The sequence below is a fragment of the Oryza sativa genome, chromosome 12, assembly GCF_034140825.1.
Source record: "Oryza sativa Japonica Group chromosome 12, ASM3414082v1".
NCBI lineage: Eukaryota > Viridiplantae > Streptophyta > Magnoliopsida > Poales > Poaceae > Oryza > Oryza sativa.
The window spans coordinates 19,975,025-19,988,137 of NC_089046.1; the positions used below are offsets into that span (position 1 = coordinate 19,975,025).

General features: G+C 39.5%; 2 protein-coding genes and 1 long non-coding RNA gene across 4 annotated transcripts; 2 read left to right on the plus strand and 1 right to left on the minus strand.

Annotated features, from left to right (window-relative positions):
- Positions 1–1,577: 1,577 nt before the first annotated feature.
- On the minus strand, positions 1,578–6,298 carry LOC4352303 (upstream activation factor subunit spp27). Its single transcript, XM_015763356.2, has 2 exons — positions 5,879–6,298; positions 1,578–1,872 (listed from the first exon to the last, which is right to left on the minus strand). The coding sequence occupies exons 1-2, from the start codon at positions 6,233–6,235 to the stop codon at positions 1,753–1,755; spliced, it is 477 nt and encodes a 158-aa protein (XP_015618842.1). The 5' UTR covers positions 6,236–6,298; the 3' UTR covers positions 1,578–1,752.
- A 412-nt stretch (positions 6,299–6,710) lies between these two features.
- LOC4352304 (protein TRIGALACTOSYLDIACYLGLYCEROL 5, chloroplastic) lies at positions 6,711–8,468 on the plus strand. The gene is made up of 4 exons (XM_015763093.3): positions 6,711–6,810; positions 6,943–6,987; positions 7,982–8,014; positions 8,098–8,468. Exons 1-4 carry the CDS (start codon positions 6,771–6,773, stop codon positions 8,274–8,276), a joined length of 297 nt encoding a protein of 98 aa, XP_015618579.3. The 5' UTR covers positions 6,711–6,770; the 3' UTR covers positions 8,277–8,468.
- A 540-nt stretch (positions 8,469–9,008) lies between these two features.
- Positions 9,009–10,668, plus strand: LOC112937441 (uncharacterized). Of its 2 annotated transcripts, XR_010738431.1 has the most exons (4): positions 9,052–9,196; positions 9,389–9,550; positions 10,061–10,191; positions 10,273–10,668. It is a non-coding gene; the product is annotated as an uncharacterized lncRNA (long non-coding RNA). The 2 variants fall into 2 exon arrangements; XR_003240025.2 differs by lacking the exons at positions 10,061–10,191; positions 10,273–10,668 and having other exon boundaries at positions 9,009–9,196; positions 9,389–9,747.
- The last annotated feature ends 2,445 nt before the right edge of the window (positions 10,669–13,113 follow it).

Consider the following 13,113-nt stretch of genomic DNA (forward strand, 5'->3'; position numbering starts at 1 on the left):
AACTTTTCCAATAAATTTCAATCAAACTCGTACAAGGTACTCTGAGTGTTGTATTGCATGGGACTGTATGAATAAATGCCAGTAATATATATACTTGCAATGCAGAGGGATTCTAATTTCTACGTGCCATGCAGCAAAAGTCCAAATCGAAAAAGAAAAAAAAATTAAAGTTTTAAGGATTTGATAGGAACAAGTGAACTATCATTCTCAAAAGGCCCAGCCTCTATCAAAGGTGATAGCAACCTTGTTCAGTCTCTACGCGACCGCTATATTAACCGACATGTGCTCTGATCATCAGGCTCACTAATTAGCAAGCGCAACTGAAATAAATGGAGGACCATTTTAGTCCACAGTATAATAGATTCGGGATTACAATTATTCATTCACCCCTGTTCTAATAATTTGAGTGGCCGTACGTCTTAATAATGGAATTCCCACAGATTCGCTCAGCTGATGCACATTTAAAATCCTGTGACATACCTGTGTTCCAAAGAAACTGAACTAATTTCAGTGAAAATGAAAATACTTTACCTAAAATTTCAAGTCTAACAAGTTGGGTCCCACATGAGGTAACTTTAATTAATAGGAGTAAATTGTAGTTTGGGCCACCTTTTATCACCAAAGTTTCGATTTGTGGCACATTTTAACCAATGTTTTCACTTCGGACTAGGTAATTTTACTTTTGTGTTTTCTAACATTGGTTAAACGGTGACCCAAACTGAAACTTTGGTTATAAAAGGTGACCTAAAGTGCAATTCACTCTTTTTTTATTTAATTTTTTTTTGGAATGGTTAATGATGAAACAATAGTTCACAGAAAATTTATTTTTCATAGACAAATTATGATGAGGCCAACAAATCGCATGACATGGACAGCTGCAGGAAAAACTGGAAAAGGCATGTTAGGTAAGTTACCTGGGTGCACGAACCTGGGAGGGTAGAATGATCACTTGGCCTTGACAACCAACAAGACTCTGCACGCTCTGTATGCACTATGCAGGGTATGATACTCGCAATACAGCAATGGAAACTGCTGGGAACCACAAAGTGGAGCATGTGAAGCAGCTCACCTGTTCAAGGCAAAGAATGGTCTATAATTCTGCACAGGATGTCTGGCATTGACATATATTTCACAGGACCAGAACAGAGTGAATGAACAGGGTCCTGCACCAGATTTGTCAGAAACATTAACCAACTTGAGAATGCGACGCATGGCTTGCATCAACCTGAAGGAGGACATTCTTTCTATTGGTTTTGATGAGCCAGATCAGCATCCTGTGCAGAAGAACTCTCTGATATTCTTTCCTGCCAGATGAACAGCTTGAGGCAATAACAGATAAGCAAGCTAGTCCGCATTTCAGCAGTGCAATAATTAGCAAGCCAAAGACAAGGAACAATACCTTTTCTTAATTGTAGGCCCTGATTATCAAAGACAAGTGCTTGGCTTTCAGCTGTCATCTATAGTTTCATTTTAGTCATATGGCAAATGGTCAAACGTGATGACCCACGTCCATCACTTAGGTCTAATATGGTAGTTGAATGTGATGCAAACACAACAGGTAAAGGACAGATAATTGATGAAGAGCCAAAAGCCAGTAAACCATTTAATGACAATATTAAAGGAAGATGTGTGTTCCAAGAACACGTTCACCATTCTTAAACCAGCACAAGGCACCATTCATATCAAGTTTAGCTAAAGATACTGATAAAAGTCACAGCTAATACAAAAAGAGCAAGATTTACATAAATGCTGTCATTTCTGGAAATGAGGATTGAGTAACCCAGAGATTTCAAGAAATCCAACACGATCACGCCCTCCAAATATCTTCTTCAGTTTCTCGTCACACACAATTATCTTCTTGTTGTTCGGATCCTGGTCACAGAAGCAAAAAGATTCAGCAAATGTGTGCTCTACGGAAAATGGCACAAATTGCAATTGCAAAGATAAGAAGCCATTGAGATGTTCTATGACACAACAAAGCTGTATTTTGTAACACTAGTTGCCTGTCTCAGGAATTCAATGTTCCTCTTAGAGAAATGTAACAAATCCATCTAACATGATGTGACGAGGGAGGAATCCAAAATAGATCATGGATTTAGAACAATAGAGTTGTGTAAACTAGAAAAAAGATTCAATTCAAATTAAATCTAGATGTCGAGATACAGAAAAGAGAAGTGGTGCTACCACTGCATGATCAATAGTATATAATGAATGCTGCCTTTCTTGCATCTCAACATCTAGGACACATTTGAAATTGAATTTTCACAGGTTTACAAAACTCTATGTGCTCTACACTGATGATTTATTATAAGTTTGAATACACAGAAATATGATAAATTTGCTAAGGGTAAGGGAGACTAGGCCTCTGGGCAAGAAAACTGCACTAACTTTGCAATAATAGATATGAGGACCAATCAGGAAGAACACACAAATTAACTAGACCTAAGATAGTGAATGAAATATCCTCGTAATTATCTAATTGGGTATAACAGTATTTTTTTTCTTACATCCAAGAAAGAGAATCACTGGACTGGTATGTGATAATCGTAAGGTTCTTGGTAATCAGATGATTTAAAATCATCTCAGAGCTCTCTATACATAGTACATATACCACATTTGGGTCCACAGTTCCACGCTGATAAATACTCTTTAACAGTTAATAAAGAACTAACTAAAATACTTCAGGACAAACTTTTTTAGCAATCCATACAATTGGAAAAGCTAATATTAGCAAAGCATGGCATGTTGATTATATTACTCACTTGTGTACCAACAACAAAAGCAACTTGTATTTTGTACTTGTGGTCCATGCAGATGTCTGGCAGTTTGTGTGGTTATAACAATTCACACCAAAGATGAGACTGGGTCAACTTTTGGTAAAGTTTGCACAATAATAATGCAAAATAATGGAAACAAGTGGGAACTCTTGGCCCTCACTTCCTCAATGTGAACTGCTGCCATATCCTTAATTCCTTACCAAGAAATGTTTTACAAGATTTTCATTTTCCTTTTGTTTTTGAGTAAGATAAAGTGCATGAGAGAACTTTTTACATTTATAATATTTTCTACCATCCTGGTACATGGTTCTTTTGTTGTACTTTAGGTTCACTTCAGTGCACATTACATCAGACATAAACGAAATAATTGGACTACATGCATCACTGGGAATTGTAGAAGTTACAAAAGGGTATAGAAAAATCACAAATACCTAGGTGCAATGGAGTGATCTCTAGTTACTGTTTTATAGCAGCTGATCTAGTGATCTGCCAATGCACCAAGCAAGCAACTGAGCCAGTGATATGGGCCTTCTAACAAGTTCTGGGCAATGTGCAACATATCTGCCATGCAAGGTGTATTCCAAACATGAAAGAAAATCCTAATTTTGGGCCATTTCATTAATTATATGAATATCTGTTGTAATGGTGGTGAAAAAAAAATTAGATTTAGATTTCTGCATGTGCATTATCATAATTCGTCTGGACAAATTCAATTGTGTAACACATCTCTACTACTTAAAAAATAAGAGATGTTTCCTCCATCCTTAAAAAAAATAGCGAAAAAAATAAAAAAAGTCAGACTCCTACCGATAACGTCTCAGAACCGTCAAAACAAAAAAAAAAGTCTGACTCCTACCGTTTCCCTCTCAGGAAGGGAAAAAAAAAGTCCGACTCTAGATCCGATTCACCCTTAAAAACGAAAAATAAAATTGATGTGCCGGATTATAGATATGTTTGCAAAAATGGAACCTACTGGTCGAGAGCATTCCATTTTTATATGATTTTAATTTTTGGGTCTGTACTTTAGCATTTGAGTCCCTATAATCTTGCAATAAGATACTTGAGGTCTTTTTTTATTAAAAAATAATAAAAGGGAAAGAACAAAGGCAGAAAGCTGCATAAAAAGAAAAAGAAAAACCGCACAAAAAAAGAAAATAAAGAAAAAGAAAGAAAAACAACAACAACAAAATTTCGTTTCTCCTAAGTGGCAAAAAAACCGTAGATCCGATTCCTATAAAAGGCAAAAAAAAATGGTGAAAAAAATGCTAGATCTGATTCCTTTAAAACCAGAAAAAAAGTCCGATTCCAATCAAGGCGAAAAAAATCGAAAAAACATCTAAAAAAGTTCGTCCGATTCTCTAAGAAGAAAAAAATGGTTTGTATAAAATAAAAAATATGCGCGAGAAAAAAATGGAAAGGGCGAAACAAATTCCGATTTCTAATCAGTATATATCTCTTCGCTATGTCTAATCTAATCTAACTATTTAAAAAGAGAAAATGCACGAAAAAATAAAAACGGTTCAAAGAAACGTGTGAGAAAAGTCAGAAAAAAGTGCAAAAAAACACGCTAAAAAGGTTTTCCATCTTCCATAAAAAATAAAAAAACGCGCGAGAAAAATTATTTCCATCGTCGATAAAAATTTTTTAAAAAAAAACATGCGAGAAAAAAACTATCAGAAAAAATGCGCCATTTCTAAAAAATGGTTTGAAAAAACCGTGCAAAAAAACATCGTCTATTAAAAAAACAAATTGGTCCAAAAAAACTGTCAGAAAAAACACTAAATTGATGGACGTTTGAGCCAGATAGGATCCATCGATTTTTTTTCATCTACTACACGGCTTTTATTTCGTCATATATTCTCCTGTATTGGAAAAAAAGCAAAAAAGAACATTAAAAAAACAAGCAAAAAACGCGTGAGAAAATAATTGTTAGAAAAAAAATGCAAAAAACACACGAGAAAAGAAAAGCAAAAAAAGGAGAAAAATATGGTTTTCGTCGTCAGTAAAAAAAACAAAAAGAACATGCTAGGAAAAAATTGTTAGAAAGAAATGCGCCATTTTTGAAAAATGGTTTGAGAAAATCGCGCAAGAAAAATAAAACATTGTTTATATAAAAACATGTCGCTCATTAAAATACAAACATTGTCATTGACATGATTATGCATGAAAAACGTATATTATCATTAGAATTTTTCACCCGTTGCAACGCACGGGCATTTTTGCTAGTAGATAGATAATTTTATCAATTCACTTACCCTAGCAGATTTTTCTAGGCATATGATAGATAAGTGTTACAGTTTCCAGTTTTCCACATGGATTGAATGCATCTTGACATTTATATATATCTATAATTAATCTGCTGGCCATGCCACAATGCAAGTGTACACCACCCAATTATCTTCAATAGTTGTGCCACCCTCCGACCACACCTAAAAAGTTAGACAAGGATACTGATAGATGACCTTCTATTGACAGGTTCAAGCCTAAGCTCAATACTCTTTAGGATAGGATAATTCCCATATCAAATAAGACAGCCAGTTTAAAAGTCAGATCCATCCTAATATCCTCTAGTCTTGTGATAGGCTTGAACACACCTCCACCAGTGTGACCGATGGCGGGAGACATTCTTGACGAACATATTATGCTGTACTGACCACGAGATATTGAACTATATGCCACTTTTAGATGTGGCAATTAACTATTTGCCACTGGACCCACATGTCATAGACACATGTGGACCCACATGTCATTGAGATAGGTGTGGCAAATAGTTAATTGCCAAATCTAAAAGTGGCAAATAGATGACCACAGGCCTCATTACATTGTCCGCAGTAGTCAGTATCACTAGCTAGACTCGTAGCTACAACTCAACCAGGAAATCGAAGCATGGCAACCAGGACGACAAATTGATGAATCTAGAGCATAATTAAAAGCAAGACCACCCACAAGGCCACAAATAGCGATTCTATGCTATCATACAAATTGCATCCATATGAATGTACCGTAGTACAATAGTACCGTCTACCGAGCAATTCACGCAAAGCGAAACAAAAATTTACACCTGAAAATGGAAAGCTAGAGGTGGGGGGTGTGTGACAGACCTGGAGGTTGTTGCCCTTGATGTGCGCCCAGATGATCTTGAGCGCCTCCGTCCTGGGCAGCTCCTCCGCGCCGCCGACGAACTCCCGCAGCTCGGCGGAGATGGGCTTCGGCTTCATGATCCCGCTCGCCGCCCTCTTCTTCTTCCCGGACGACTTCCCCTCCGCCGCCCCCTCCTCCGCCGCGGCCACCACCCTCACCCTCACCCTCGTCGCCAACCGCCCCGCCCTCGCGGTCGCGGCTCTCCCCATCCGGAACGACATCGCCGCCGCCACGGGCGCCGCCGCCCTCCGCAGAGCCATCGGGCACGCGAGTAGCTCTCCGGAGCGGATGGCCGCCGCCGTCGCCGTCGCCGACATCACCGGAGCACACGCGGAGAAAGCAGCGGCGCGGGGTTTTCGAGTGGGTTTGGGGATAGGGTTAGCCAAGGCGGTGGAGGTAGTAGTCGTAGTAGTAGACCAGGTGGACGCGTGTCAGCCGTCCGATCTCGCTGCCGTGGCCGATCGGACGGTGGAGGAGCGCCCGGGAATAACCTTGTCCGCTTCTTCGCCGTGGGAGGGTAAAGGAGGGCAGGAGGCAACGGTAAGATTATTAATCGCCGCGATTACCGGAGGAGGAGGAATGGAGTCGCTGACAGATGGGGCCCACGTCGCGGCACCTAAACATCCGGCCCACTTGTCGGCCCATGAATATGCTGACGTCACTTTTGAGCCCACTGATTCGGTAGTGGGCCTAGGCCTGGGCATGGAGGGTGGGCCCATCTCGGCCCATGAGGATGCTGACGTCACCGCGTCGTCTTCCCAAATGGCCACGGAGGCGAAAGGATTTGGCTTTGCTGCTTTTTTTTTTTCTTTCTTTCTTTTTCCCCTTCGGCTTCTCGTCGGATTGCCAGCCATGGTGGTGAACAACTTCACGGGCCCCGGGATTGGGCTGGGTGAGCGCTCCGCCCTGCGAAACCGGATCTTGCTGTTGTTTTTGTTGTCGTTGTGTGGCGCAATGTTTGGATTCTTGGGGGTTTTCTCTGACCTTGTGTTACCTTCTCGTTGGCGGTTCGATTCGGGTGCAGGGTTCGGCATCGGGTGCGGGTTCGGCGTCGGATGGGGGTTCGGAGGTGAGAGGACTCTTTTTTGCTTCATGGATTCGTCGGACTGTTTTATCTTCGTTGATTGGAATTTGTAGGAGTTGGTGGTGGAATTGGGAATTTTAGTTAGTCGAATTGAGTTGAAGGAAGCTCTTGATGTGATGTGTTATGGTTTAACCTTTCCATGCTTGGGTTAGGTTCTGATTGGAAGAATGGATGTCACTCTTGAGTTGCTTGAGATGAACCCCTAATACATTTCTAGCCTCGTTTGTCAATGGCAGTGTCACATATTGGTTGGGATTAATTCTCTCTTTCAATTTGTTCTATTCTATGCGGCTCCGTTGATATTTATACTGTTTGAAGGATTTTAGTAGCTCTTTGGATTCAGTACTGGTTATCCTGTTTTTCAATGTAACTATGGTGACGCAATAGAATGTTAGTTCTACTACGTATGTTTATGATTATTCCAAAGGTATTTTGTATTGATTTCAGTTGATTTCCGAATTGGTAATTAAGTTGTAGACTTGTAGGTTTTCTCTTTGACTGATCCAATGTGGAACATGACCATGCCTAGTCACAGACCACAGGCATTGCTATTGAATACAAACTGGTTTCCTCGGATGTGGAAGGTGATCTCGTAAATTTTGGGGCTTGGGAGATTTTGCAGACCTTCTTGTCCTCCATCAGTGTGTACTGTTATGCTGCATCAGACATGAACATCTGTGCAATTATGAACCCTGAAACCAGTTTATGAGGACATGGTCTCTGTGGTCCCAGATGATAGATAGAAATAGGTTTTTGTAACCGACATCAGTCTTAAGGCAATCTTTTTTTTTCTTAGATGATGGGAAATGGGGCAAAATTTATTGGGAGCATTTTATGTTCTATTGTGAGTTTACATGCTAAGAAATGGTTTAAGTCTTCTGCTCATAGTGATATAGTCCCATCAACCTTAGTACCATTGTTGAAGTTTTCATCTGTTCATGGTTTGAAGATAACGTGTTCTCTTGTTTTTCTATAACAGGAATGCCTCTGAATATGTTTGGCTTGGGCATCGGTACTAATTCTTGTACATTACTTTATTATTGTACATCACCTACAGTATCTCAGGTTTCAATTAAAGTTCTTCCTTCTTTTAAGGTGGGGGATGTGGAGTTGGTCTTGGGCTAGGGTGGGGCTTCGGCAAAGCGTATGGTTGTCAGTATCGCTCGTCTAGAGTCCAGTTTCAGGGCATTGAGTTTCAGAAGAAGACCGAAGGAGATGAAGCATCAAGCCTTGTTTCTCCAGAGCGTGTTGAAAAATCTCGTCCTTATGGATAGTATGGTTGTGCCTTATAATTCACATATGCTATGTTACCTTCCTTCCCTCAATTGTGCCTTAGTTGCATACCTGCATGTTTCTTCGGTAACATTTGATGCTTATGCTCAGCTTTGTCATTTTTGTTGTAATCAGAATGATGTTAATGGACAGGATTGTTATCTATGTTGTCAACTTATGTTCTCTGGATTCAATGCACTTTGCCAGTATTTGGTTGTTACTTTTGTTTAGTAACTCTAGTTCATATATGTAGATCATCCATTTTCAGTTGAAATGGACTGGGTATAAGATTAATTTAAATGTAAAATTAAAGAAAAATTAAACTGAAATCGTTTGGTTGTGTTACAATCCTCCATGCTTGTTGCTCCCCAAAAGATGGAGAAACGAATCCTTAAGCTGTTTTATTTTTGTGAATGTTACTACAAACTTAAAATTATTAGCTCAGAGTGTCAATGTACCAGATGGTACAATCAGGGAGAGTTTTCTGTTGGTTAATCAACAAGTGGGAGAAAAACAAAGGAGAAAAGGAGGGCAAACTTTATTCTTGATCTGTCGGTGGATGCCACACCTACACACTGGGAATCAGAACAACTGTTAAGTGTTTCATAGGATGCATGCACCTTTCAAAATGGTCAGAACTTCCACAACTGCATCTGTAAGTGATTCTTCCAGTGGAAAGCCTCTCATGCTTCTACACAAATGGGTGATCAAAGGCAGCAGCATCATTTGATGTGGGAGAGCTCGCCGTCTCTGCGTCGCCGCTCCTGAGCCAGTACAGCTGCCTGAATGAAGCCGCGCTGCTGGGGACATCCTCCATGACCCACTCAAAGCCCTTGGGATAGTAGATCCCTGTTCTTGGGTGTGGCACCCACAATGCTGTCTCCGCTGACCTTGCTTCTGAAGGCTGCACCCGGCTCATAAGGTTAGAGCTTTGTTTGTTCTTGATTTCCCTGCATATTTTATACATTTGTTATAGAGAGCTGATATGGTCTTGCTTGTGAAAAAATATTTTACTGCATAATATGTTCTTCATCATCAGAGGTCAGTCATGCTTTTAGAGCATTATGATGGAATCAACCAAATCGAAAGTTTGATCGCTAGCTCGCCATTGTAGGTTCAGAGTGGATGACTAGTTACCGGAGCAGACCAGCCGATTTTGCAATTGCACTTCGGCCCATCGATGCGAGGTGGAGAAACACAATAAAGGTTCTACTGGCAGACCTTTCCTCCTTGGTATCGACTAGCCGATGCGCTGATGGCAGTTCCTTCTTGCTTGGTACCTTACCTCCCCAACCCTGGTATTTATATGCCAGTTTTAGCTTTGTTAGTGCAGTCTTCCAACATAGTTAGGGCAATTACAAATACACTGTATACTTGGTAGATTATGAGTGAGTGAACAGGATAACCTGACGATAAACTGTGTTTAGTACTTATCTGGAGGATTACGAATTATTTTGTTCGCAGTCACTGCCTTCTAGTTGAGCAACCAAAATGGGGTTTTGAGCCTGATTGGACTCCTTTGGACAAAAACATTGTGGAACTGATGCTCCCAGAATCTGAAGTCAATTCTGGCCAAGTACAGTCCTGGGGTGGTACTATTGCTACGTGTAGAATCATGAGACAGCACAACCTGTGCTAGGTGTTTCCATATTCAAAAAGAAAAGAACACAGCTATAAAGCAATTACGCTATCTTTATGCTAAATGGTGCTATAGTTATGAAGGATATTTTAGAATTTCTTGTGAACTCCATATGGGTAGCAACTGACATGTCGGCTCTATTGATAGGTGGATTCAGTTTATTACCCATCTTCCAGTGACTAACTGAACTGATCTTGGACTAGAATTTTATATATCCTCATGGCAGAGATGTTCGCTTACTGGATGCTTCTGGGTACGGTCAAGAATTTTCGCATACGGTACTTCCTGACCTGATCCATCTTCCCCATGCATTTCTTTCTGATCAGGATGATTAACAATCACTTTGCACAATAATGGAGGGGATGAGCATCTGGTTCCCCTTGTAGGATGCAGATATAGCTGCGGTGCAAAACTAAAGACGGAGCATTTTCGATTGCTTCTTGTCTCTTCTTGCTGCAGGGGAAAAAAGTAAAATATTTTCCCTCCAGATTTGATACTAGGGTCGGTGATACTAGGAGAGGTCTGACAATGGAATAAAGCACACATTCTTGTATTGTTGTTGTCATCAGCTTCGATTCTTCTGTTCTCTCCTTTTGGTTTCAGTGGAAGGCTATGGTGTAGGATGATGTGCTGCTTTACAAACTACAGTACAAATATCTTTATCTCTAGGATCTCAATGGTTTACTTTGTCAGAAAAACTTTGATGAACTAGACATTACTACAGGTGCAGTAAAAATTCTGCTTCAAAGTTCAAAGTTTACGCTGGAATATTGGGGAATGAATGAAGGAATGAAAGATTTGCCAGTAGTCTGGCCTTTTTTTTTGTGTTGAATGTCTGTGTTTTGAAATTAAACTTGTTTAGTTGTATCCGTTAGGGCAAGTTTTTGCTATGTGTTTGTGATTAATTGATTAATCCCCAACTGTGTATGCTTTCTAAATCCAATACTATGTATGTCATCAGTTTGCAGGTTTAACTATTCTTGAAAAATGTATGACACCCAAAGAAATAGAATAACAAGTCAAACACCCAAAATCATAGTAAAGTCTAAAGAAAAGCTGAAATTCTGTTGTGGTGAAGTTCTGGCTGACTTCATGGCATCCTTATGGCCTTGATTGGGGGAGTTGGAATGTAGGGTTAAAGGATAATATATATAATACCTTCGGAATGGGAGAAAAATCTTAGTAAAATGCCTATCAATCCAAAAGCATTTGAGGGTTTTCTTTTCCAAAAACAAGTTGTAAGAATTTTACTCATTTATTAGAAACAAGGGTGTAGAGTATACTGTTGGGACTAACTTTCAAAGTGAAAGAAAGGAATTTTGGCTTCAAATGAATCAGGAAAAGTAGGTGAACTCAGGAGTTAAAAAGTCTAATGTCAAGTTTAGAACGCCGGAATCGAACTGTTTAGCGTGAAAAATCTTTGTGAACTTCCTGAGAATTGACCTGCTTACTCTAGAAGCCTTGCAAGATTGCATTTGTAATGGATGCTCAAGCAAATTTTCATATGAAATTCGTTCAATATATATGGACCACAGGACCACACGAGGGAGATGTCATCTCAATAATCTCATCCATAAGAGAATCAAAGTACGGATGTAGCCGAGGATGAGATGCACCGAAAATGTGATGAAGCGAGGTGATCAATGGTCGGTATCTTTTTCACTGCCCCTAGCGGTGGAGCCACCTCCCAGACGAGAAAGTGGTCATGGTTTGCAAAACCGAACCACCTTTAAGAGCCGTTCCTTGGCGGTACATCTGGTTTTCGTGAAAACTGTTTGAAAACCATTTGACTACCATGGAATCTGACTAAATTTTGTTAGAAATTCAAAATTCAGCTTGGATTCTTTTGCGTTTGACTGAGTGTTTTGGATATCAAGCTAGCCTTAGCGAAAACACAGTTCTCAATGGTTTTTGTAAAACCCTGGGAGCAGCTATGTGGCACTGGGCTTGGCACCATCGCGGTTCCTTGTCCCGGTCGGTCACTGAAAATCAATGGGAAAATGATTGATAGCAAATGGCAGCTACCTGCCTATCTCCATCGCTATGTGTTGGTACTAGCTGGAGTATCTCCAAAGCTAAACAAATTAATGAAACTTGTAACTTGTAATAATTAAGCTAAAATATATATATTTAGTAGTATGCATGTGGTATTATCTCTACTATTATAAAAATTAAATATATTTTCGTTTGAGTCCTATATATCATCTGTGTTTGAGTTGATTATATGACGTCCATATCCAATTCGACGTAAGTTTAGAATAACTATTGTACACCCTATCCCAGTCTAACCATCTTTCTCCCAACCCAACCCAACTGACCCACCCCATCCTACGTGCCTCCACTCGGCGTCGCACGAGCCCCTCCCTTGATTAGTGTCTATTTTTTCTCCTTTTTTTTACTTTTCTCTTTTTTTTTCTCCCGATAATCCTTATCCTCTCCCACTCCTTCCAATCTCCTCTCTTTTCTCCTCCTTTTCTCTTTTTTCCTCCTTTTTTATCTTCCAAATTTCTATCATCATAAATATTTCCTTTTGAAATTATCATTGTTTTAGGTGTGTATATGGCAAGTTTGTTACTTTACAAATGCTTTCCATCTACAGTTAATTTTTTTTTACTAATTGGATAATTAAAATTTTAATCTTTGGTCCATGAGGTATAGCAAAATTCATATGCGTTAACTTATGAAATAGCCACACGATCAATTTACGAGGCTATGGAAATGTGTATATAAGGGATTCTTCGTGTGATGATGCATGAAACAAGCACAATCAGGTTCAATGATATATATAATTTGCTGACTTTGTTTTGCTATTGTTTTGTTTGTCTTGTTTCGGTTTGTCGTTTAAATGGACAGAGTTTTTATCGGACGTGAAAATTGTCTTCACTTATTACAACACACGGGTATTTGTGTTAGTTAGAATAAAAATACTAAAAGCCAACATGGTCCTTCAAATTTCACCCCATATCAATTTAGTCCTAATGTTTCCGATTATCCAAACAAATCCTCGAGATTTATTATTTGCCTAACAAAATCCTAGGACTAAAAAAAATACCATACAGTCATGCCATGTCAAGGCTTGCATGTGAGGATGGCGTGGCATATCCTTATGGCATTTTGGGTGGATCCAAGGGGCTATGTAAAAATAAATAAGAAATCTCAAGGATTTATTTGGACAAGACTAAATTGATTCCGGAGCGAAA